Source organism: Rhinolophus ferrumequinum, chromosome 7 (assembly GCF_004115265.2).
Source record: "Rhinolophus ferrumequinum isolate MPI-CBG mRhiFer1 chromosome 7, mRhiFer1_v1.p, whole genome shotgun sequence".
NCBI classification, from domain to species: Eukaryota; Metazoa; Chordata; class Mammalia; order Chiroptera; family Rhinolophidae; genus Rhinolophus; species Rhinolophus ferrumequinum.
The window spans coordinates 74702266-74729312 of NC_046290.1; the positions used below are offsets into that span (position 1 = coordinate 74702266).

Below are 27047 nucleotides of genomic sequence, written 5' to 3' on the forward strand. Positions count from 1 at the left end.
GAGTTATGAGACAATAATGGCCCGAGTCGAGATTGTGACCCTGAGAGCCAAGAGCAGAGGAACAGTTCTGAAATGTATTAGTTAAGCTGTCTAATTTGGTTAACCTGAGCAGATCACATGTGTCAGGTACTGAGATAGAAATTCAGTAGACAGGAGTCTAGCTGGAAAAACATTAATTCAGATCTCAACTAGCAGGAAATGAAATATTAGGGGAGAATGAGCGTATAAAAAATGTTTTCATACTACTTATCTATTTAAATCCCTCAAAAGCTCTTTGGGGGTGACTGTTATCTCTATTTAACTGCTAACTAGACTCTGTTCATAGAGGTTAAGTGACTCATTCAAAATTAGACAGGTAGCAAGAAATAGAACTAAAACTCAGGTCTTCTGATTTGAGGTTGAATGTTTTTTGCACTGCACTATAACCTAGCAAAGCAAAATTTAATTGTTTACCCTTGATACAGACTAAATGTTTATTTTTAGCTCAGAAGATCAAAGGATCAATCAGAAATCCAAGAACTAAATCAGAAGAGGCGAGGACAAATATTGACATCTCAGCTCATGAATAATGTGGACGATTATTGGTGAACACTTTGTTTGAATGTCTTTATGGTAAAAATGTCACATAAACATTATTATAATTATTGGGGTTCATGGAGATAGACAATGTGGGTATCAGTGATGCACCCCCAGAAATGGAGGCGTTGCTGCTCACACAAAGCAGTTGATTTTTTGTTCAAATCATTTCAATGCGAGCACAAATACCGGACATCTAGAAAACACTTGCCATGTCGATTATAATTTTAAATTGTCAAGTGTTTTTTTTTTTTTTCTTTTTTGAATCCATTCATGGAGTGCATTAAATTGGCTGTTTTGCTTTGGGAGATATAATTTATGTGTTATACTGCTCTACTGAAATGCCATACCGCATTTCTCAGCAGTCTTCATTGGCTAATAATTCAATTATAAACACAATGCATTATTTTCATGTTAGATTAGAAAGCCTTTTGCTCTGGCTGGAGCTATCTCCCCAGAGCAAATAGGGCAGTTTCTAAAAGGCCAAACCACAGGGTGGAGCACTGAGAGTGTACAGCATCATATAAAATTTAACCATATTAACCATCACAGAAAGCTGCTTATCTGCGGCTCCTGGCAGGCAGCTCAACTTCCAAGATAAAGGTTGGGGCTTGGCAGCTGGAGGGGCTCATGTATTCTCCTTTTCTCTACTTCTTCATCCTGTTTTATAATGTATTGTCTTCAGTTCATTTCCTTTCCTCAGTTTTTTCCCCTCCCCCAGTGAGCAGAACTGGCTCTAATTCTGCTAGTCCTTTGAGTCCTTTCATGGATCTGGGCCTGCTCTTTTCCAGACTCAGCTGAAACCATTTGCTTCTATTTCTTTCCTTTCATATAAACATATTACATGATGTTTATAAAAGGGGTTATAAGAAGTCAGGCAGGCATATACATGAGAAATCCTCTACGAATGGACAGCATCAGAAATGAGCAGATAAGAAGCTCTCACCTCTATGGACACAAGAAAATTTTGCCATTAATGAAATTTCTTCTGATCAATCAGTTGCGTGGTTTCCCTCTGCATTTTAAATATCTGAACATTTATTCATCGATATGGTACTTTACTGATACGCATGGAAAATGAAATTGCTCCTGTTAATAGTCACTTGGCATTGAATTTCAGGTACTAAACCAAAATACCCTCTACCAAGTGTCATAATTCTAAAGCTATCTGGTTCAGCAAGTCCTGACAAAGTCTTAATTACTATCAAGGCCAGATGCCTCAATATTTCTATTTAATTCTAAATACATTCAGTTCATTTTCTTATTTTCACATATGCCCAATTTTAGGAGTACATGAGACCATGTAAAAGCATTTCTGGTGTGATTTTGATAATTATATCACTGTTTGTTTTATCTAGAATAATGACTTCTTGAAAGCTGTACAGGCTGTTACATAAATAACTTAAATACTTTGTAAGAAGAGAAGTTAATTTTTTTAATATTTGTATGATGTTATAAGAAAATTTGACTACAGAAAAGTTAGTCAAATTGCTAACTTAAAAAAAAACATTAATCTTTAATGTCAGTGGGCTATTTTTGTTTACCAGAGTCATCTACTTTTTTTGAAAAAGAGTAAACATTTTTCTTTAAAAAAACACAGTAAATATAAGAAATAGAATCAAAATTATCTGGCAGTGCTTTTTAAAACAATTATGGTTTCCTTTCTATTATAAACAGACACTGTGCATCACCATTTTTTTCAATTTACCCCTGTATTCATTCAACATTGTCTAAACACCGCCCTCCCCTTCCTCAATTGATTTCCACGACGCCTTTCCAGAAAAAGAGAAGTCAAGACTCAGTGACAAGTTACCTCAAAGCACCTTAATATTTCCTTAAGAATGCAGCCAGAATGACAGTGGGATGATGTACTAAAAAGAGTGCTACACTGGGACCCTTAAAATCTGGCGCCAGTCCTAGTAAGACTAATAAACTTGGCCTCAGTTTTCTTCATTCATAAAGTAAAAAGGTTTGTATTATCTCCAATATGCAACCTATAAAATGCTAAGTATAAAAAAAAATAGCTACCTTAAAAACAATCATTAACAATTAAACGAATTTTGCTGCAATACAGTAAAACTAAAATCTGGTTAATGAAACAATTCCTTGACTTTCAGAATCGAATATTCTTAATCAGCCACTTTTGCTATGTCAGTGCTTATTTAAACCTGTTTATTTGGTAATTATTAGAATACTTTGAAAATAAATTTGACAGTCATGAAATATTTATGTTTATGTATTAAAATATGATTCCTGTTACTTTAAAGTCAAGTTAGAGTCCTCCAAGACTTAAGTTGCTCTAGTTGTCCTTTTGAAAACAAAATTGTATGTCTGAATTGCCTGCAACTTATTTTCTATAACAAACGTGTCCTGAAATAATCACCATGGCTTTCAGAACAGTCTAATTTTCACCAATAAAACTCTCTAACTTTTCTTGTATTTACCAGCTCTATCTTAATACATACTTATCAAAATTATATTCTGTATTATTGATATAACAGGTATATTCTACTTGCATTGTGATTTTTCTATTTAAAGGTACTATCCTTACTTTTAAAATGTAAAAGAATCATGATCTTTGTAACTGCACTACTGAGCAGGTTGCTCCCATCAGACCATGAGACAGAATAAGTTCTTGATAAGTCCTATTCTAAACTAGGCTATTTCTAGGAAATTAGGCAAACTCTAAGCCATCCTCCAGAAGTTCTTTATTTGATCTGGAATCCCAAAACTTCCAAACGAAACTGGGAAAACAGCTTACATTCATAAAGAATGCTCCAGAATTCTTATAATTTACCTACACAAAGACCACTGGTGCAGAGTGGGCTGCCAGAAGCTTAAAAACGGGAACTAATTTTAAGAAAAATACATGACAATTGAACTTGTAACTTGCTATGGCATGGCAGGTTATTATTATTGTTAGCACTGGAAAAGGAATTCAAAACTCTGATTGTCTTCAAATATTGGAAAGGAATATCTCTGATCGATTTCCTCAGAAATTCTCCTTTAAAATTTTTCTTTCCTCCATCGAACCCATGCCCTCTTATGTAGTAATTTAAACTTCTTTTTCCCTCCTCAAATTAACATATGTATAGGAGGAAACTAACAGTTATCAATGAAGATTCATTTTTGTCATACGTTACAAATAAGGCATAAAGAAACAGAATCTTAGTATCTATTTATTTAGTATCTCTTATTTCCTACAGGATAATAAACTGTACTTCACTGTCATTGCTTAACAACTTGGAAAATAAAACAAGATTTAAACATGGGAATGAACTTATCAATAATAAATTTCATTTAATAAAGACGAACTGTGTAATACATCCATGCTTGTCTAGCTAAAAAGAAAAATAGGAACAATTTATTGATGAAATGCGCTAATACAAAAAATATATAAATTACCCTTGCCTTTGGAACTGAGATTGTAAATTTTTTTCATAGTCAACTAAGGTGTGATTAACATTTAAGTACAAAGGTTATTTAACATTTAAACACAAAGGTTTCTCCATGAGTTACTTTGGATTTATAGGATCCCTCTTACCAGCGTTTCTTTTGAAGCTGTGTTTTATGACAGATGATATGTTCAAGCACCTTATTCAGCTGAGGACTATTATTCTGAACACAGGTCCAGGCAGCAACACAGTGCCACAGCAGGTGGTTAATTTCATATCCTTCCTGATTAAATTGCAAGTGTTCCTGGAATCAAAATATAAAAATATATCTGAGAAAGAGTTCTTTGACTTGAATAAACGTAAAAATAAATTTTAAATATACAAATGAAAATGCATATATTTTTAATGCATATTTTCTTAAAGTTCATTTTGCACCAAATGGAGGAATCTACTCAAATATATTTTTTGTAAGTATATATATTTTGTAAGTTAACTTGAACTTGAGGTCTTAATATATTTTCACATAGGACCCTGATGTTCAAAGACATCAGTTCTACAATATGACAAAATTTTCTATTCTTTAAGGGACAACTATTATACACACTTAGATTCCATATGACTTAGTTCTCCATGACACCAAAGGAGGAAGGGACAAGGGAAAGTTCGAACAATGATCAAACAGCAAATTAGGTTTTAAAATGTGGTTCTGCTTTAAGGACCAAAATACGTGCCCAGATGGATATGGTCAATGTCTGCTAAGTATTTTAAAAGCTTACAAATTCAGAACACAAATGGTCTGTTATTAGTTTATTCTTTTCTTAGAGTAATTTCTAACAGTTTTATACATTTAACTGGTCCACTAAAGTAATTGTTATAAAGGGGCCTAATGTGATAATGAGACAATGATAAATAGCACACTCGTTGAATTTTTGTCAACAGTGAAGATTCAAATATACATCCTATGGTATATAATCAGATTGCTAACTTACCTGATGTTTTACTCCTTTATTCTCAAGAAACACTTTAGGAGACTCCAAAGGACTTTATAATTCTCATTTCTTATATAAAACAACATCAAGACTACAATTTAAAGATAATTTTCATGTTGAGTACTCTTAAGGTAGAAGAGCAAGTGTTCATAATTAATTTTAAACTAAGACATTGTAAGTTTCTAGCAAACTGTTTTGTTAAGTCCCACAGATGTGCATCACTCTACTTTCTGTCAGGAGCTCAGACACTGGAGATAAAGGCATGAGTAAGACAAAATCTCTGCGCAAAGCTACTGACTCTGGGGAACAATGATTTAGAAAACAAACAAGTCATTGTTTGGAATGTTAGAATATTCCATAGAAAAGTTTTATTCTAAAATAATGTAAGATATCAGACTAAGATGTACTGACTTCAATAAATGCACATACAGCATTCTCTCCAAATAACTCAATTTTCTGCTTCGCGCTTGTGCCCATCCCAAAAAAATGGAACCCATAAAACATGAAATTCTTTTGTCAAATAGCTCTAGATGTCTCAGCCTGGGTGCCTGACAGTCTTCATGTTGCAAACGTATTCAAAAGATATATGTAAAATAGATACATTTTGAAACTTGTGGTTGGCTTGACTAATTAGAACAATCAATGCTTTTTTTTTTTAAATACTGTACACTGCATAGCTGTATTCAGTTAGGTCAAATATTCTTGTTAATAAACTTATGCACCATCACCAGAGAAAATTCCCAAAAGCATTGGTAAAGAAAAGGTCAAGATTTGCACAATGAACAAGATTAAAGTTTTATTATCAGTTTATATGATGCCATTTTTATTCATCACTGAGAAATAAAAGAAGCAGCGTCAGGTGTCTGGAACTGATTTGACATCAATATTATTACAAGCTGGTCTGACACTCACAACCAGGTCATTTTGTTCTTCCGTTGGATATAAACTCACAGAATATCAACCTCTGACAATATTCCTCTGAGACCATGATAAACAAATTAAGCCACTTGATACTCTTTTCTAAGCACAGACAAAAAGTCCACAGACTGTGCCATTTACAAAACACCCAATCATAGAATTGCTCCTACTTTCTGGCAGTATCTAGAAATCTAAAGAGAACACCTGTCTACTACAGTCCAAATCCTGTGATTGATGTATTCTGACACCCTCTGGTGGAGGCATCCCCCGGGTTCCTGGGTGCCTGTTCACTCTCTGCAACAAATAATAAGTCTACTTTGCTTAACCGCACATATGTTCCTGGTGGCCTTAGGCTGATGGTCATTGGCATCAAGGACAAATGAACCTGCCACACCTGTGAATGGTTCCAGGTAACTGAGACTTATCACTTATCCTCATGTATTTTATATATTTCAAGTATTTGCATGGACATTTTGGTAAAGTTTCTTCTCTTTTTTTCTATAGAAAAAAAATGTATTTGCCAAACTTGAATGAATTAATATAATAATGAGGATTATGTGATTTAATACAATCATCATGTATATATCATCAGCATAATAACCAAAGCTATTAGGTGGTGTAGAGTTCTTTGCCTTTAACTAATCAGTCCAACTTAAGGTGTGGTTGGCAGATAAGTGCCATCTGCAAATTGCTAACAAAAATGGAAATAAAGAATACGTATTGAGAAACTTTATAACAATTTGGCAGAGTTAATTTGATATATTTTCAGAGTAATAACAAAAATTAATGCTTGAATTTTTATGTTTTGCTTTCAGTAATTCGTTATGATAGTAGTTTATGAAATTGAAGATTACAACAGTCTGCTACAGGTCGGAAATTAAAAAAAAAAAAAAGAAGAAGAATCTTTTTACCACAACATAGTGTAAAAAGCACAGAGCACTGCATTCAATGACTCCCAGAAACGTTTCTTTTTCCCCTTTCTTTCCCTCTGTTCTCTCTCTCCCTTCCTTCTTTCCCTCCTTCTTCGTTCCTCCTTCTTATTTCTTGGCTTTATGAGCACTTCCATAGTTCCTTCATCTCCCCCTTTGCTGTCCTGTCAGCTTTGGGCTATGTTGGTTTGCAAACTGGCCCCCTGTACATGGAGGGCATGAGAGACCTAAGAGGCAGCCCACTCCAGATCGGTCGGCTTAATCAGCAAGGAAACTTACTCATGAGGCTTCTGTTGAACAGCCACAAGAGGAATAGATCTCCACACCCAACTGACGAAATCTTAGCTTATGTAGACTCCTTAACTGGGTCAGGCACGTATACCATCCTGATGGTCTCAACAACATGTTGCTCTCTCTAGGGTGTGTCCTTTCAAATGGCTCCCGCTGTGGAAATGGAGAGCAGAATACACATTCCAAGGACAGAGGAGGGGCTGGGAAGCCTCCGATCGCCCAATTGCCCAGGGCCAGCTCGAAGGTAATCCTCAAGATTACCTGCTCCATGGAGCTGTCACTGCCAGCTTGTACAATGCCTACTTTGAGAAGCTCACCTTCAAGAGTGTTGTTAATCTGTTGGCTGAGAATTCAGATAACTACATCAAGCTTGAATTTTATACAAATCTGAGTACGCAAGCTCTGTGTCTGACCAAGGTCTTTTATAACAGAAAAGAGCTTTAAAGCATGGGCTGTTTTTGGCTTCTGGGAGACAGCATTTTGACTTTCATCCTTGTTTTCAGTCATTTTGGGGATGGTTGACATTGCCATGAAAGGACTTCTCAATACAAATATGTTACTTGGATAATAGGACATGAAGCATAGGATAATGCTCCTAATCTTAAAGAACCTGGGTCTCGGTCTAATTCAATTCCTAGTAACCATTTACAATTACTGTACAGCACACAATGTCCCAAATTTAGATAATGCCTTGGCTTACTGAGTACTAAAAGCATTAGAGGATGAGATTGCTAAACACATTTGAATGTCAGCTCTGTGTTTCCTAGTTTTCAGCAAACCATTTGTACTTTAGGACAGCTGCAACTATTCTGTAAAGGCTCTATAGCATTTTAGTTGAGTTTGAATCTACCTTCTCCAAAGAACTATGTTATTATCATATAACAACTGTGCTTAGCAAATCCAGCTTTGCTAGTGAGCAGAGAACAGAGTGGAAAACTCAATCCAGTTGTCTGACTGTGCAATCCACAGAGCTAATTAAGATGTACCATTTGTCAAAGTCAATGGAAACCCTCTGTCTGGATCAGCTTAAAAGGATATTCAAAGGAGAAATGGGTTCCAGCAAGAGAAAGGAAATGTCCCATTCTTAAATAGAAGTAGCACCCATTTTGTGTGTATCCTAGTGCATATGTCCTACAGAATTCTTTTTATTTTCAGCAATTTTATACTGATACTTTGAAAACAAATTAAATAATTATTAGTATGCTCCAATGCTTATAATATAATAAAAATATTTTACAGTGGCCAAAATATACTGTCACAGACCTTTTAGCATTACTGGAGGAGAGGGCTGTTGGAATAAATTCACAAATCCTCTAGTATAGCATACTAATCATAAGAAGGGAGAGAGAATGAATACAAATGTATATTTTATATTCCCAGCTCTGTCTTTTTTCTCCTTTCTTTTCCCAGAAGGTACTGAATGGGAAATACTCAACTGGCTGGCTTAGATTAATACCGGAGAAATTGGGCTGAAATGGGAAACAACATTTAACCATGGAATCAAGCACTGACTCAGTTAGCTCAACCAGACGTTTCAGCAGCATGGTGGCTACACGACCTTTTATATTCTTTATATTCTGAGGTAATGGGAGGGGAAAGGGAGAGCAATAAATCTGACAGGCTAACATCTGTTATAATCCCTTCACAGGATCACGTGTACAGAGCTGACATAGACTTTAGAAAAGATTGAAACTATGCCCTTAGTTCTAAAAAGTGGAAAAAGGCACAGAAACTTAGTGACTTTTCCCACTCTAAGGAGATACATTCTTTTCACGTATTGACATTTTTGCCCCTTCCAGTTCAAGCCAACTTGTACAGCATTAAGCTACCATTTCCTGCTGTGTATTTATGAGGTCAATTAAGTTTGTGAATTTATTGCAGCGATGTTGCTAACTCTTTTTGGTATCAGAGGGATTATTCATTATGAATTTGTACCAACTGGACAAACAGGTAACCAAGTTTACTATTTGGAAGTGCTGAAAAGGCATCATGAAAAAGACGATCTGAACTTTTCACCAACAATTCATGGCTCTCGCATCACGACAATGCACCAGCTCACACGGCACTGTCTGTGAGGAAGTTTTTAGCCAGTATACAAGTAACTGTATTGGAATGTCCTCCCTACTCACCTGATCTGGCCCCCAATGACTTTTTTCTTTACCTCAAGATAAAGGAAATATTGAAAGGAAGACATTTTCATGACATTCAGGACACCAAGGGTAATACAATGACAGCTCTGATATCATTGCAGAAAAAGAGATCCCAATTGCTTTGAAGAGTGGACTAAGCGCTGGCGTCAGTGCATAGCTTCCCAAGGGGAGTACTTCGAAGGTTACTGAGTGATATTCAGCAATGAGGTATGTAGCACTTTTCTAGGATGAGTTCGTGAACTTAATTGTTAGACCACATACACTAAGAAGACAAAAAGACTTGATACTTAAAGAGAAGCAGAATCAACATTGAGGTTGCCTGCCTCATCACCAGAAGATTACCATGGAAATTTCACAGTATCTTATTTGTTTAAAGGAAAAACACTCAAACCACTATATTAACTTAAGCATAATTAACTACATAGTTATGCACATTTAGTCAGCATAACCATGTCTTAGATGAAAATTATTATATTAAACTGCCTAAGTAAAAGTGAGTTCCTAAATATATTTTCTAAGATCCATTATTTACATTTGCATGGCATCTAATAATGTACAAGGCACATGCTTTTTTTGCAATCTTCACAATAACCCTACAGATTAGTTAGGGCCTGTATGACGATGATGATGAGGAGGATGATGACCAATATGGTGATGCCTTTTTTTGAAAAGTCAGTAATGAAATCAGCTTTACTTCATAAATAACATGTCTCAAAACTGAAGTTTATCTTAAGCAACTCAGAAACAGTTAAGAATATGGCATATATTATGTTTTAAATATAGTTGGTATGCAATATTATATATGTAGCTGTATTAGTTTCAGTGTACCATATAGTGATTCAACATTTTTATACCTTACAATATGAGGTGATGCCTTTTCAAAGATTTTTACTGACCTCCCCCCGGATCACAGGGCAGTTGGTGAGCAGGTCTTTCCTCTTCATGATCACTGCTCTTTCTGCTGTTCAATGTTTTAGATGATATATTTATTGTTAAAACATTTTTAAACTTAAAAACATCCCTTTTATGCATGAAGCAATTGTGTTCATTAGTAATTATAACCAACAGGTTCAAATTACTCCAGTATATGTCACTCTTATATAAATGGTTCACCAAAGAATGAGTGAAAGAGAAAAACACTGAAGAGCCTAGAAAGATTAAAAATAGATATGGTTAAATGTTTTTCCTTATATGCTTAAATTTAGTTTTAGAAAGGGCCAATGGATACATGGGAAACTGTGAAGCAGCTCATAGATAAAACTATTAAAGAGAATCTTCCTTAAATGTCTTAGTTGTTTCAACTTGCACTATGTTAAACATATTTTTTTCTTTTTAAAAATTATCCAGAAAACCAAATTTTGTCTTTATAAACTATAAAGTAATAATATATAACAAACAATTAGAGAATCAAAATTTCAAAGAGTTCACTGCTTTCTTTTGGAATACAGGTGAGAAAAGGAAGTAAAGCATATGAACCCCACAGACTGAAATTTCTCTTTGAAGTACATCAGCCTATAAGGTAATGAACAATTGTATGGCTCACTGCATTCTGTTTACATAATATATTTACATAATAGTTTATTCCATACCAATTATATAATTGGGACCGCTAGTTTTCTCTAATATTAATCACTAATATCTGAGTTAGAAATAAAAAGGGTTTCTTTCATATATAAGGGATTATTTTAATTCCTCAATTTTGAACCATTTAAATTTTTCGGGGATTTTAATAGCATGTTAAATGTTATTACCTATGAATTATGGAAGCATAAAAATATTACACTTGCTCTCATTAATAGCCTGCACTTTACATACTTTCTGTCCAATAAAATGTAATATCTTAAAATGTTCATTTATAAGTCAAACTAAGTTATGTTGTAATTTTCAATTAATAGCTGAGATGGACTCTATAAGGAAGAAGGTTTTATGGCATTCCTCCATTTAAAGTAGTAGTCGTGCATATTAATACCTTCTAGTAATCCTATTAACACAGGAAATGTGCATATGGTTGTGTGAATGTAGTGTGTCTGCTGTTCACTCCTCCAGTAGCTCAGCTCATCTCCAGCAATGCTTACTGAATTGGTAAGCACAATTATTGAATCATAGTAATCTTATCTGATTCATCATGCACTAGGATAGACTCACCATATCAGAATCTATGTTCTTAAGTCGTTTCTTGTTTTCCACAGGGCTAAAAATTGATCCAGGTAATAATTCTCTTTCACATATAATTTCCATGGTTTTCAGAACAAATTGCACATTTGAAAAGATGTTTGGATACTTGTAATATGATTCTCCCGAGAAAGAAAGTGCTATTGTAAGAATAAAAATTTGAGAGAAATTATTTCATTAATATCTTGCATAGTGTTCCATTTGTCTTTCAGTTATTAAAATATAATTGAATTCAGTACTTCAGTGCTGAAACTGCTGTACATTTTCCCATCAGATCAAGATTTATAACGTTAGGTGTGACCCCTGGTGGTGTAATAGGAAACTACAAGGTAAATAATTCAGACATAAGGGTTTATATAATTCAGAACAGCAATTCCATAATCATTGAATGCCCAGTTAAGTATAGTTACTGCACAACAATGCTTGGAAACTTTCATCTGAAAATAAATAAAGTTATAATAGATACTATATTCATAATGGGTATTTTAAAATTGTAACTCTACGAACAAGTCATTGCTTTTTAACCCAACATTCTGCATTTTTATTCCTTTTCAAGATGTTATTAAGTTTTAAGAGTAAATAGTTAAAATATAGCAACAATTATGCCATTTAACATGAATTATGTGATATTTAACAGAACCTTCTTTGTTATGTTCTTTTCATAAACTTTTAGACAATCTTTGAGTGTTAGTCCAGTGACACAGTAGAAAAATTAGTAATAACCAATATTCTACTGGATGGCTATAAGGATAAGTAGCAGCAGCTAACAGCCGCAGGTAGGGATCAGCCTGTTGCTGAAGATAAGAGATGTAGACTCAGTAAGGCTCTGCTTAACAGTATTTGATAAAAGGGAAAAATCTGGGGATTTAATCCTTACATGAAACAAAGATGTTGGTTTTCTTGAGATATATCCACAATCACAGGCTAATGTGAGGTCTTCAGGTTTTATTCAAATAACTTTTTCAAAATGTATTTGCCATCATCATCTGAATATTTGATGTGTCACTATGCTGAACACCATGAGGAGTTAAAGAAGGGATTTATAATGTAATGACAAAATCCAAAGAAACGATATGACAAACAAGAATTCCTGTTCTGCCAGTCCATAGCCTTGCCGTGGCTTCATGCCCTGTCAGTACTTATAGTGGTGCAGCATACTGCTCAGTCTCCAGAATACTTCCACTATCACCTTCTATTCCTTCCTCCCTGACTTTTTCTATCAAATACCATCCCCTTTCTTGTATCTTGAGTCTCTCCATCTCTTATCCAATAAGATATTAATCTTCTCTACTTTTGACCTGGTTTTTCCATCCCAACTATTGACATGTTTCTCCCTCCCTTTAGAGTTAAGCTGTTTTAGATAGTCCACCATCTTTGTCTTACGCTTCGACTTTCCCTTCACTCTTTGTTTATGTTCAATTTGAATTTTGCTTTCATCTCTCCATTTAGGATGCTCTGAAGATCAACAGTGTTTTTTTGATTGCCGAAACCCATCGTTACTTTCAGACCTCCTGCTATTTAATCCCTCTACAGCTCTTGATAATGTTGATCTTGAACCTCCCCTCTTTGGATTTCTGTCATCACTCCCTCCTATTTCTGTTAATTTTCCTTTACTGATGTCTGTTACTCTAACCTAGTACATGTTTATATTCCCCAAGACTAATTCCTAGAATTAATTTACACCCACCACCTCCTCCCACCCCTACGTTATCTCGGCCATTTTAACACGGACGACTGTCAAATCATTCATGTTAATATCCATGAAATAAGTGAATCCCAGGTTTCCTTTATTTCCATAGTTCCAAACCTATGTTTCCAACTGCTTGCTGAGTATCTATACCTGAGCAAACTTCAAATTCAATATGTGCAACGTTTCTCCAAACTTTTCTCAGTTTAGAGCACCATTATCTTGACCCTATTAGTCAATATGTAAAACTTAAGATTCCTTCTGGATTCCTCACTTTCCCTTATATGCACCAGATCCAATTGATCACCAAGTCCAGTGTCTTTTCCGCCCTAAACACTTATCCAAGCTATTTTACTCTACCCTTGTCTCATTTTAATAGCTCATACATTTAACATCTCTTGTCTATACAAATGTCATGGCTAACTGAACTCCTTCATTGACTCTCTCCTTACTCCAGTCCAGCATCGCCATGCCATTAGTGTTACCTTACTAAAATACAAATTTAAGTCTCTTAAATCCAGAGAGGTAGGCACTATCCAGAGAAAACAGAGTCAGTCAAGGTCCTACACTAAGTTAACTAGGAAACTTAAAAGTAAAACCCATGCAATCTGGTTCAGAAGCTGTGCTCTTCAACACTGCACCTATTACCTTCCATGAAAAATAAAATACAGTTTATGCTCTTTACAGTGATAGTCTGAGCTTCTCAAAATATAACATAAAACATTTATAAGTGTAGAAAATAAAAGATACTCTACCGTATAAATATGGTTGAAGCCTAAGTAAATGTTGTTTAAAACTTTCTAGGTGACCATGCAGGAAATATATAAAAAGTCGTAAGAAGACCAAATAGCAAATCTGTCAAAAGAGAAAGAAAAAAGATTTTTATGTCGCATCAATAAATGTTTAAAAACCATAAGAAGAATAAACCATTTTCTTATTACATTTGCTTTTGATGGAACAATTTCAACTCTTGAGATTATGTGCTTTTGAAATAGTTTTAAAGCATTTATATCAAGATTGAAATACTGGTTTAGCCAAAAAAACTTTCTAAATCATCTCTACATTATATATAATGACCAATACTCAATGATATTTTGTTCTATGTCCTTTAGAACAATATTTTTTCAAATAGCAAGTCATGCCCCTTAAGTGATTCATGAAATCAATTGAGAGGGTTTTTTTTTTTTTAACAAAATAAAAGAGAAGAGAAAATTTCATAGTACATTGCACAGTTCCTTGTCTCAGTATATAAATGAGTGTGCATTTATGTGTGTGCTGGATTGCAAGGCAAAAGATATTTCTTCGTGTGGGTCTCAGTCAAAACAGTTGAAAAGCATTGCTTTAGACAGTTTTGAGAAATATCCTGTCTGTGCATAGTATGCCATCCCAAGATCCCCATTCCCTCATGAAAAAAAAGCCATTACTAAATAAACACTGCAGTAACTTACTTCTGTGAAGTTTAAAATACATGTATAGCTAAAACAGTTTTTTTTACATAGATTACAGAAAATGGAGCATCTTCAAAAATAATCTGACATGCAAGATTTCACAGAAAATGACAAAAAAAAAAAAAACCCTACAAAGTATAGAAATAAATGGAACACAAGTGCCCAAATTGATACCTCATAAGATTATGGAGGACAAAATAATAACAATAGTTATCACTATATCAGAATAAGATATATGTGCATCCAAATCCCCTTAACAACAATGCAGGGGACTATTATATCTACACGTAAAAAAAATAACAAAATTCTAAAAATGATTCTACCAAGTCTCAGTGAGTCACCACAACTATTAAGCAAATAAATGCCATTACTAGACTTGAAGCTAGGATGGTGTACATTGCAACAAAAGTCATGAACTTTGTATTATAGCAGTGATTTTACAAATACTTTTATCACAAACTTCCAACAGTAAAATAAATTCTGAGAATGCACCGTCAATATTTGTCAAGTATATCCATAAATTATAAATATGCACCACTTATAGACTTAAAAAATAAATAAAAATAAAATGTTTATAAGGCATGTGCAAGATATCTCCTCATATAGACCACTCGGATATCGTACTGTGCTTCTCTATGAGATTGAACTGAAAAATTAGAAGAAAATAATTTAGAATTTTATAAGGAATTATAGATGGATATTGAAATACATATTAATTATGTTTAAAAATGTAATGTGGGAAAAATAAAAAATACATGAAAAGCCTATCCGTTTGAATAATCACTGTATTATACCCCAATTTAGTCATGAATTTCACCCGACCCAGAAGCTATCCTTAGTTATAGCTATGCTTGGAAAAATGGTTTTAAAGCTTTCATTTATTATATTCTGACAGGCCAGATTTTCACTGAAAAATGTTCCCTTCAATATCTCTAAGGAAATCTGGGACATCTGTGTATCTTGCCTCATGTCTCATATGTACATATTTTCTCTGCAGCTTGACAACTCAAGCTTTGTCTCCTAGACTAAATCTCTGCTTGTCAACTTCTCTTTCTCTGCTCTCCCATCTTTCCTTCCTTTATTCTTTACGCCCCTTCTTTCCTTCCCTTTCCATCTCTTCTCTCTTCTGGTCTTTCATTTCTTTCTTTACAATAAACCACAAAACTACCAGTTAAGCTAAATTCCTTTAACTAATAATACATTTTGCAGCAGCAAGCATAAGCATCACAGGCAGTACAACCACGTGACATCCTTTCAGGACTTTATAAAACGTGAGCTACTTGAATCTATAAAGTTCAGGACTTTATAAAACGTGAGCTACTTGAATCTAGTTTCCCATCTGATGACTCTAAAATGACTCAGAATACTGAGAGAACAACTCATTGTCTCAAATCGGGCAAACATTTAAGGTTATCTGTCGTCATTTTTAAATGGAAAAGTGGTATTTTAAAATCCTTAAAATAGAGAGGAGAAAAGCTATGTAGACTCAGACATAACAAACTTGATTTTTAATTAAATACTATGTTCTTACATAGTTGGTGATATATTTTGTCACACTATCTCCATTTGAGTATCATGCAATAATGTATTATCCTCATTTAGAGAACATTAAAATAAACTGCCAAACAAGAGAATATTCTATAATAAAACCAAATGGACTGTTTAAATCCTAAAACAGATGTCATGTAGCTACACATAGTACATGCAGCAATGAAAACACATTAAAAATATTTTAAAACATACCTTTGTCAGCTTTATTTCAACTGAATATAAGTAAGTCTTTAGGAATGCATCACAACAAAGTCTATATAAAACTGATTCCGCAACAAAAAATAAGGCAGGTAGAAGATCATTATCGAAGGAAACATGGTCCACCGAAGCATAAAGCATATTTAAAGCTTCTGAAATATTAAAAAGTAGAAACTCCATGATTTTATAAATCATGTTATTTTTCTACATGTTACAATTAAATATTGCAATTAACTATTTGCTCAGTCACTACAAGACCTATAAACTACAGATTGTAGTTTTTAAATATTTACAAATTCTTTGACATCCCTCCCATGAAGAGGTGAAGTCTATGCCTCCTTCCCCTTGAACCTGATCAGACCCTGTGACTGCTACAGAATGTGGCAGAAGTGACACTTGCAGGACTTCCATGGTTAGATCAGAAAAGGCAATACGGCTGCCACATGGATCTTTCTCTCAAGATACTAGCTTTGGAACCCTAAGCTGCCATGAGGGAAGGCCAACTACTCAGAAGTTACCAAGCTGGAGAGACTATAGAGATAGACAGAGACAGAGACAAAGGTAGAGAAAGAGATAGAGATAGAGATAGAGATAGAGATAGAGATAGAGATAGAGATAGAGACAGAGATAGAAAGAGAAATGCCCAAGGAGCTCCAGCTGCTCCAGACAACACAAAATTGATCACCGGGCCACATACATAATGGTGTGGGAAACAGGACAGAATTGGATGACAAAACACAGTGCTGAAGATAAGTACTATAAAAGAGAAGAGTAGAAGACTAGAAAATCAAGGCAGGAGAAATAGGGCCGGGTGGAATTGAATGAGGAGAACATAGAACCAAGGCCCTAGAGAAAATTGCAGAAGGTACTACATAGCAATTAAGCTTTGGAATGGTCACTGCTGAGGGGAGGGTGGATTACAGAATGAGGAACAGACAAGAGTGCTGACAGGACACAGATAAAAAGGGTATTTATTTCAGGTATGGAGCTGGTAAGAAGAAATCATACTTAGGGTTTTTATTTGGAGTTCAGTGTCTTAATGAGTTAGAAAGTTTTTATCTGTGTGTAACAGAAAACTCAACAAAGTGTCTTCAAAATAAGTATGTTTATTACATAACAAAATCATAGTTGGAGAGGCTTCAGGGCTGGCTAATAATGCATATTTTATGCCCTCTGTATGCATAGTTTTTTCATCTTCTAGTTCCGCTGATGTGTATGATGACTGCACAAGCGCCAGGCATTTTGCTCTTACTATGCCATTTAGAGAATAATCGAGAGCGGTATAGGAAAGGAAGGGTGCTTTATTCCCAGGCATGTCTTTTCAAAAGCAATTCAATAAAAAGTATTCCAAACAGACTCGTCTTTACATCTCTTGGTCAAAACCAGGTCATGTGACCACCTCTGATCTAATCATGGGCAAGTAAAGGGGAGTTACCACGATCAGTATAGATCAAGCATAATTCATCCTCTGAGGCTGGGAAGGGCCAGTCCTCTTCTGAATCACATGACTGCAGGATACCTGAATAAAACTGAGGTTTAATTGATAAAAAAGAGCAAGTGGCTGCTGTTTGCTGGTAAGCCAAGAGTGTTTACTTCCCTATTATTTAAACATTTAATAGAGATCAGGCTGTGGATGGCCATGTGATGAAGTGCCATGTAGTCAAGTTAAATGCAAATTGTTCTTATTCTTCCCGATGTGTGGAAGCTCCCAAACAACACCACTAAACCCAATTTAGATGGGGAAATACACTCTGACCTCATATGCTTAACATTCTAAAACTCATTTAAAAAGACATACACATAAAATTTAGGGTAATCATGGGAGGAATTTTACCTCCTTAAATATAATGGTTTTTCATTTTTTTTTCTAGATTGGTTACAAGGTAGTTTGAAAGGAAATATAAGTGAGAAGTGATAAATAAAAAGTTAATGAGTAAAATGGCTGTTTAAAATGAGTGAAAAACAAATGGCCATTTGGTTGTTTTATGAGTAAGAATTAGAAAATGCAGAAACAAGTTCCTCTATAGTGCCTATTGTAATTGAAAATCACTAAAGGACACTTTATATTACTTTTTAATTAAAGTTGCTATTTTTAGAAAAAAGGCAATAAACACTATGCTGAGCAAAAGACTTTAAAACAATTTCGTAATTAAAAAGTTGAGCAGTGAAATTCATAAATTCAAAACTACAAAAGGAGCTTTCATAATGAAATATTATCAGGTATTCTGATAGAGAATGGCAAGTTTTTCTTGGATCTTGCACAATTGCTAAGCATTAAAGTTCTCAAATTATTCCTTCACTGCTAATCTAGAAAACACGGTAACTAAGAAGAGTTTAGTTAGAGCACATACCCTCTTGAATGGCTCCTTTGCACTGGGCCAGATATATTACGTCAGTCCATGCAGTAGGAAGATTCACATGTTTCCCGGTGCCCAAAGTTTTGAGACCCAATTTTCTCTGTTATGGGGAAACATGAAAGAGGCAAACAAAAATGTACTGATTATGTATTTATTTATTTATTTAGATTATCCTTTAATTATATTCTCAAAGTCATTCTATGAGGCTGATGTTCTATGGCCAGAGTTGTATAAAACTTCATACTTTTTAATTTTTGCTTTTACTATTTTTATTTGTTGACACTGTATGTAAATTGTATTAGTGTTAAAATGCAAAGAATGTTTGTTAATATTCTGAGTAATATCATTAGTTATTTGTTGAAAATAATTCTTACTCTTTACATCCTAGGGATTTCTTCTATTTTTATTTTATTTCCCCACCAAGGGAATGCATCTCTGATTTTAGAAGAACAGTATATTGAAGAAATGTGATTTAACAGAGATGATTTGATGCCATTTTGCTGAAAAACTCTGGCTGCTTCACATAAGCCAAAGTTAATAAACATGAGAGTCCTCTGTGCATTTATAATGAAGGTTTAGGAAAGCTGTTTCCTCTTTGGGATACACTGTACTTTAGTTAACATTTTTTTTTTAGGAAAAAGTGGAATTTTCCTCATCAAATTTACTTGCCAGACTTTGATATTTTGCTGTGGGCTTTTGGACTACATATTCCCCAAAACTGATGGAGAATCTTCAACCCAAAGACCCATTTGACACTGAATTATTGGGTTAAAAGCTTTAACTTCAATTTTCATTAATATTTTAACTATGCTTACTTATAATTAAAGAAAGGTGTATTCTTATTTTTTTCTTTCAATTTTCTTTCCACCAAGTAGAAGAGAAAATTGATATACTAAGTAAGTCAAATAGTGTACCATTACCTTACATCTGAGAATGTGTTTTCTAGCTAGGTCCAACAATTCTTCCTTCTCTTTTGGATTTTTCGTTTGGTTGAATCTCAAGATGAATTCGTTTGTGATTGAAAATGGTGGCCTAAACAAAATTTTTTTTAAAAAAATCAATAATTATTCAGTTCCAAATTTTAATTAATCAACTTTCAGTGGCTAAATATAACTATTTCCTAAAAGAGTAATTTACCTTATAAGACTGTTTCACACAAACAACAAATTAGTAAAATAAAAAATATATATATACAGGCCTTCTTGACTTATCATACTTAGACTGAGAAACATAATTCTCATGACGTCAAATAACTTTGTAGCCTCTGGAAAAAAAAGTTTCTGAGTTGGTTGTAAGAAATCTTGCTGATATATGCCTTCTTCGTAGGTAAAATCCAACACAGTCTCAATTATGTTGAAGATTGATTTATCTCCTCACGTATATTAGTGTTGGTTCAATTTAAACTAAACCTTTATCCCTCCATGTAAGTGGAATTAGTTCAACTATGGCTGGAGTAAAGTGAGCTGGGGAAAAAAGACATATGTAGTACGGTCAGAGAGGTGACAAGTAGCTAGATTAACTCTGAATGAGATAGGAAGCTATTACAGAGTTTTGCTAAGAGAAGTGGCATGATTTAACTTAGGTTTTAAGGATCATTCTGATATTGTGTTGAGAGTTGGTGTGTGGGGAGGTAGGGTATAGCAAGGGAGGGAGCACACATATACTTAAATGAGAGGTAACGGTGAGTTGGATCAGAGATATAGCAATATAAGAGAAGAGTTTGAATAATGGATATATTTTGACATTAACTCCAACCAGACTGCCCAATGAATTAGAAATTAAGTGTGAGACAAAAAAGGAGTTATAATTAAACCGAGTAACTGGAAGGATGGACTTGCTATTTAGTGAGATGGGAAAGATTGCTACAGGAGCACATTTGGGGTGAGGGTAGAGAATAAGTTCACTATTGGACATGTGATATTAGAGATGCCCATATCCATCCAAGTGGAGATGTAGACTAGGCAGTTAAATATATGAGTTTAATTTAAGGAAAAAGATTCAGGCTAGATACTTCAATTTTTGAATCATTAACACACATAAGGTATTTAAAGTCTTATGAATGGAAAGGATTACATGGGAAAAGTATAGAGAAAGAACACAAGTATTTCAAAGATAAGTGAGACAAATAATTTGAGAGTATATGCAAGAGAATAAGGAAATTAATTAGAATGATGTATCACTGAATGTAAGATGGGTACGGGATCAAAAGTAACATCAGAGGAATAGAGAACAGGTAATAGAATCAGTGAGTTTTTTATTTGTGTAGTCAAATAATTGTTACAGTCATGTCATTAGAAGAGATGTGAAAAAATAAAAAAACATTTTTAACATCTTACTATATTCAAATTTTACTGAATTAGTTGCTCTGTTGGATACAGGGGGGATCTTGAATAAAAATCAGATTTTGTACCTGGGTAATTCGTAGTCCTATTGGGGAGACAGTTGTATGCAAAAGCAATGACAATGGCACATGATCACAGTATAAGCAGAGGTAACGACATGGTGCTCTATAAATTAGAATCAAACATAGATATCCCAGAGAAGAACAATCAATAAAACAACGAACTCTTTAACTGCCATACTAAAATGGGCATTTATACAGTCATGCATACTGTAAGTATTTTTTGACTATCCTATATATCATTCACGAAGCTTGGAACGAGGGATACAACGGTGCAACAAACAACACTGCCCTCTATAATCCTGGAGCTTATAGCAAAACAGAGGAAGAGCTGAGGTATTAGAACTCACAGAGTTTGCTAGAATTGGGCATTTTGAAATGAGTAACTTCATTCTTGATTTCCTGTTCTCTGTTTTACTCTTGCTCTTGGGGAATACCTGCTTAGATAGATATAGTGAAGGCTGCAAACTCTTTCTCAATACGACTACTGGGATGATGTTTCTTTGATCTACATGGACCTACTTTACATTAAGAAACCAAAATAGCTTTACTCTTCCCATTTGTACAAAGTACTATGGGAATTACAAAAGGGTAGCCTCTTTATTCATTTTTTTAAAAGAAATTTCATTATAAATTAGATTTTAAAAATATTAACATGACAGTGCACTTTATAACAAAACAAACATACAGGGGTGCATGAAGAAAAAAATTAATAGACCGCCACCCAACACTCCTGTCTCCAATTCTATCCCTCAGAAACAGCCAAGTTAATGGTTTAGTGTGTATCCCTCATGCTTTTGTCAATGCTCACGAATATAAACCGATCTACATGTGCTCTTTTTAATAAATGCCAAATAAGGAGAGCCTTTGGGCATGTCCTTTGCAGGAATCCATAAATTTGTTTTTTAAAAAGTAATTGGCTCCACTTTGGGATGGGGATTCTAAACGTGTGTAGCCTTTGAACCCAGGTCTTTTGAGTCTTATATCCTCACACAAGCAGTCATTTGGAGGTGCTAAAGAAGACTAGCTCCTGTGCTTGTCCGTTGTCTGGGCTGCTATGAGACCATTCTCAGAAGGGAAACGACCGCCACACCGTTGGCATGCTGAGTTTCCGGTGCTCTATCTTGCTAAGTGATCATGTCAATTGTTAGTGTGGCCCTATTGTAATCATGTGAGTCTGTCTAGTGGAATCTAAGATCACCCAAGAGTGGATATTAATGTTAAGGAAATGAAAATGAACAAACTTCAGCTAAATGAACAATATAGATGATCTCACAAATATACTGTTCCGATACAGAAGAATATGTATACTATAATGATTACTCCATTTATATAAAGCATAAAACTGTAAAGAAAACCAAAGGAAAGTTAGGAGAGTGGAGAAAGTTAGCAGGGGAAAAAGGGTATTTTAGTGAAAAGATTTATGAAAGAGCTTTCTGAAAATCATTTATTTCTTCAGCTGGTGAGTAGACAAATGTTTGCTTTATAATAATTTTTCAGTTTTGTGTTTATTTTTATATACTCTTCTGTATGGGTGTTAACATTTCACAACAGAATTTTTAAATATTAATGGCAAGATCCAAAAGTATGTGTATTTTTAATTATAATAGATTTTTAAAAAATACTTTACAAAAAATATTCTAGTCATTCATATTCATACCAGTACAGCATGAAAATTCCCGTTTTTACATCCTCACCAGAACAGGATGATATCAATTGTTTTAATTATTGCCAATTTTTTTATAAAAATGGTTTTTCCTTGTGGTTTAAAGTTGGTAGTTCTATAACTAGTAGCATTCGTGAGCATCTTTTTCTATGTGAATGGCCTTATATTCATTCTTACATTCTCTATTTTGTGGCAAACATATTTTGTTCATTTTTGTTCATTATGTATTTTGTTCATTTTTTCTCTTATTAGGCTTTTTTGTCTTTTTCCTATCAACTTGAGGCAATATTGTGTAGTGGTTAAGTGCACAGGTCCAGGAGCAAGACTGTCCAAGTAGCAAGGTTTTCATTAATAATAATAATATATCGATATGGTTTGATATTGTGACAAATGTACCACATGAATATGATGTTAATAAATAGAAGAAACTGGGTTTGGTGTATGGGAACTCTTTGTAATATCTTCTGATAAGTTTATAGCTGCTTTAAAAAATAAACATATGTAAAACTATTCTAAAATAGTTTTATATCTAAAGCTGTGCTCGATATTAAAGTGTATTTTAGAAGAAGTGTTGACAGACAAGGAATGGACAGCGAAAAACTATCACTTCAAGATAAAGCATATCAGTCATTTGGTACTTATTGCTTCATTCTGTATTAATTGAGCACCTCTGTGATTTAAACATTCTTCTAGGCAAGAGGACACAAAATGAGTCAAAAACAGATGTGCCGTCACCTGCCTCAAGGATCAGATACTCGGTTGGGGGGAGAGTAAATACACAATAAACAAGAAAACGAATAAATGAACAAGATGATTTCAGAGTGTAAGTGCTGTGAAGACATAAGCAGAGTGGTGTGGAAGAGAGCACAGGGGAAGAGAGCTACTTCACAGTAGGCAATCAGGGAAGATTGTGAGGGAGAGACATCTGAACTGAGATGAGAAAGAGACCAAGAAGACATAGGAAGGAGACAAAGGAGAAACTGATAAGATCAGGGAGACCGCCCTGAACTAGATCTCACAGAGTATTTAGACCAGAAGGTAGCGTCTGGATTTTACTCGAGCTGTAATGGGAAGACACTGCAGAGTTTAAGTTAGAGCCTCACAAGTTTTCATTTACATTCTTAAAAGAGCACTAAGGCTGCAGTTCCCAGAGCAGGGCCAGGGACACTGATTAGGAGGCTGTTGCAGAACGACAGGAATCAGGTGATGGCGACTTGGTGGAGGCCGGGGTGGCACTTGTGGAGATGAAGAAACTGCTTAAAGTCACATCATTACAAAGGGCCAAGAACTCGTCTCACTTCAAGTTCTAAAGCCCACAAAAATCTGTTCCATAATTTAGTGTTTCATATATTAATGTATCTGTCTTATATTCCTTTCTGTAACTTGAGGTTCTTAAGTTTTTCCTTATTGCTATATGTACAATTTGCTTAGTGAACACCTGATAGTTTCCTGACACTAAACTGTACTTTCTCTGTTTTACAGGAAAAAAGGAGGCTTCGAGAGGTTACGTATCAAACTCAAGGCCATAGCTTTAAAAGTGAACAGACCCAATATTTGAAATAAGCTGTCTGAACTAAGTCTTTCCATTTAGCTTTTTAAATAAGATCCCACAGAACATACTGCAGTATAAGAATATATACTGGATGCGTTCTTCTTCTTAATAAAATGCAATTTAAGCAGATTTCCCCCCTACCAACCACAGACACCCCCAAACACACAACACACACACACACACACACACACACACACTATCCAGGGTTTCAAACACAAATTTAAAATACACTTTCTGAAATAGACATTTTATCTCAGCTTTGTCATAGGCTCCGAGGAAAATGCATTTATATGATTTTATTTCTAAAGTGGAATAAAGCTTCAGGATGAAAATAATATTTAATTCAATATCTATGCTTAGAATATAAATAAATAATTTTAGTTTTGTCAACTATTTTTCACTATGAATCGTGGCCTGTTATGAATCATAGAAAATATGGGAAACTAATGTTTTTCAGCTTTCTGTACGGATATCACGTACTTGATACGTCTCCCACAGCTCATGTCAATAAATATTTCATGGGAAATAAATATAGCCATTTTAATCATTTCTTGCTCATCACAAATTAATTGGACTGTTATACAAATTAGTGCTTATTTAATGATAAATACAACACATGATGAGCAGCAAAAGGAAACTTTAAAAAGCAAATACAGGCATTTGAAAAGAAAAGATACTTTAGCTTCACATATTCCAATTTTTTCACAATATCAAAGAATTTCACAAAGCTAAATGTAATCTGTAAGTGCATAAGTGTAGTCCTGTAGAATAGGTAGTGACTAAAGATTATCATTCTAATTTTTGTATAAAGAAAATATACTGAAGTCTCCTGACTACATGGATACCCGGTCCAAACTGACCCTGTATATACATTATCTGTAAATTCAGACCTTTGTTTAGCTGACAATTCATTTGTTCAGTAAATATTTAAAGAAAGCCTCCTGCATATAAGGTATTTGGTTAGATGAAGTTTAAAAGAGGAACCAGGCCTTGCCTCAGGAAGTTCACAATCAAGGAGAAAAGTGAGACACGTTACAAATGATGTAACATAAAACAAATATAATGAAGAAAAAAAAGGACAATAAAAGCTTATGGGAGCTCAGAAGTAGAGATCATGATTCCAACACTCCCCAATCCCTATAATTGTTGTTTAATCAGTGTGAGCTATAATTTCCCATCTATGGAAATGTGTACAAAATCTTGTAGAATTTTGAAAAGCATTAAACAGAATACACATTCTAGTTCCTGGCATGCATTCACCAGTAGATAACTGTTAGTTATAAGCATTGTTGGTTTGGGTTAAAGATTCAGTAAAAGCTTTTTTGCAGAAATGGCACTTGAGCAGTACCTTGAAATACAGACAAACTGGAATGTGACAGAATAGCAGTTATCCTTTCAACATCCGTTCTCTGCCTCTTCCTGGCACATGATCACCAAACTATAGTCTGTATTTCCTAATCTTCTTGGCAGGTGGGGATGGCTGCATGGCCAAGCCCCGGGGATGTGAGCAGATATAACATATGCAAATTTCAGGTCACCTCTTACTTAAAGACAGGCCACGTTCCCTAGAATGAGATATGTTTTTTCTCCCTCCTGTGTACCAATACAGTGATGAATCAGCTTTGGTTAGGCAAATGAGTATAACACCCTATGAGGGTCCTGTGTTTTTCACTGACCCCAAAATCAGGGCTACTCTGTCAGCCTAGACCCACCAGATTGATATGTCACATAAATACACTTCTAGCTTACTTAATCCACTGAAATTAGAGGCCTCTTTTTTATAATTACCTCAAATTTACCCTAACTAAAACAAAATGCTTAAAAATCAAGATAGGAAATAAAGACAGAGATGCTTGGTTGAGAACAAATGTAAATGACATGAATAGCAATCTGTGTCAGAGACTTATAGCTGCCTACGTCGATGTCTATTCTCCATTTCTTACTAAAAGATTCTTTCTGGCAATTCGTTACGCACATATGTCTAGGTTTCAGCCAATAAAATGTAAATAAGACTCAGACAGCCATTCTAGGAAGTCTCCTAAGAAAGTCCACAAGCCCCTTTTCTGCCCTTCCTTTAGTCTGCTGCATGAAGCGTGGCTGTGATTGCTGGAGCTTCAGGAGCCATCTTAGACGATGAGACGGCTTCAGGAGTAAGTCATGTGCCGCAGAGAGCTGGTTAGGAGCCCAGGTCCCGTATCATCATACCAGCTCCGGGCTGACAATATTCAAAGAAATTAGCTTCTATTTTGTTTGTGTTGTTGCTATTTTAGATTTTCTTAGTTGCAGTGCATACCAATTCTATATTTTACATAGACTTTTGAGTTTTATTTCATAAATAAGAGGGAATTACAGAGCAGAAGAGTGATGACATCACAGCCGTGCTTTAGGATGACTGCACTGAAAGTCATATGTTGAAGGGTTTGGAGTGAGGAGTGACTGTTGGTAAATAGTTGGGCGATTATTTCAATAATTATGTAAGAAGTAATAAAGATCTGAACTGCAGATTGGGCCATCACAATCAAGAAGAGTACATGAATGTGAGAGATAAGGTAGAAGTTAAATCAATAGAGCTTGATGACTAATGGAATGTGAGAAAAGAAATTGTGAGCCTTGGCCTACAGATAACCTAAAGGTTTTGAGCCTACATGATTAGTGGTAAAGAGTTGGCATGAAGACAGTTGGAGGAATTTGGACAGATCTATGTCATTCTGGACATACTATGATCTGGACTATGATTTACCTGTGAAACATCCAAGTAGAGAGGCCA

General features: G+C 34.7%; 1 protein-coding gene across 5 annotated transcripts in view; it reads right to left on the minus strand.

The window, feature by feature from the left end:
* TMEM232 (transmembrane protein 232) overlaps nt 1-27047 on the minus strand; it is a 173200-nt gene that overhangs the window by 118716 nt on the left and 27437 nt on the right. For 3 of the 5 annotated variants that reach the window (XM_033110575.1, XM_033110574.1, XM_033110576.1), the window contains exons 4-9: nt 19582-19693; nt 18656-18761; nt 16299-16456; nt 13863-13962; nt 11394-11560; nt 4121-4275 (exon numbers count right to left, since the gene is read on the minus strand). In XM_033110575.1, coding sequence (XP_032966466.1) covers nt 4121-4275; nt 11394-11560; nt 13863-13962; nt 16299-16456; nt 18656-18761; nt 19582-19693 — 798 coding nt within the window. The remainder of the gene's footprint in view (nt 1-4120; nt 4276-11393; nt 11561-13862; nt 13963-16298; nt 16457-18655; nt 18762-19581; nt 19694-27047) is intronic. The other 2 variants (XM_033110578.1, XM_033110579.1) reach the window with 2 other exon arrangements.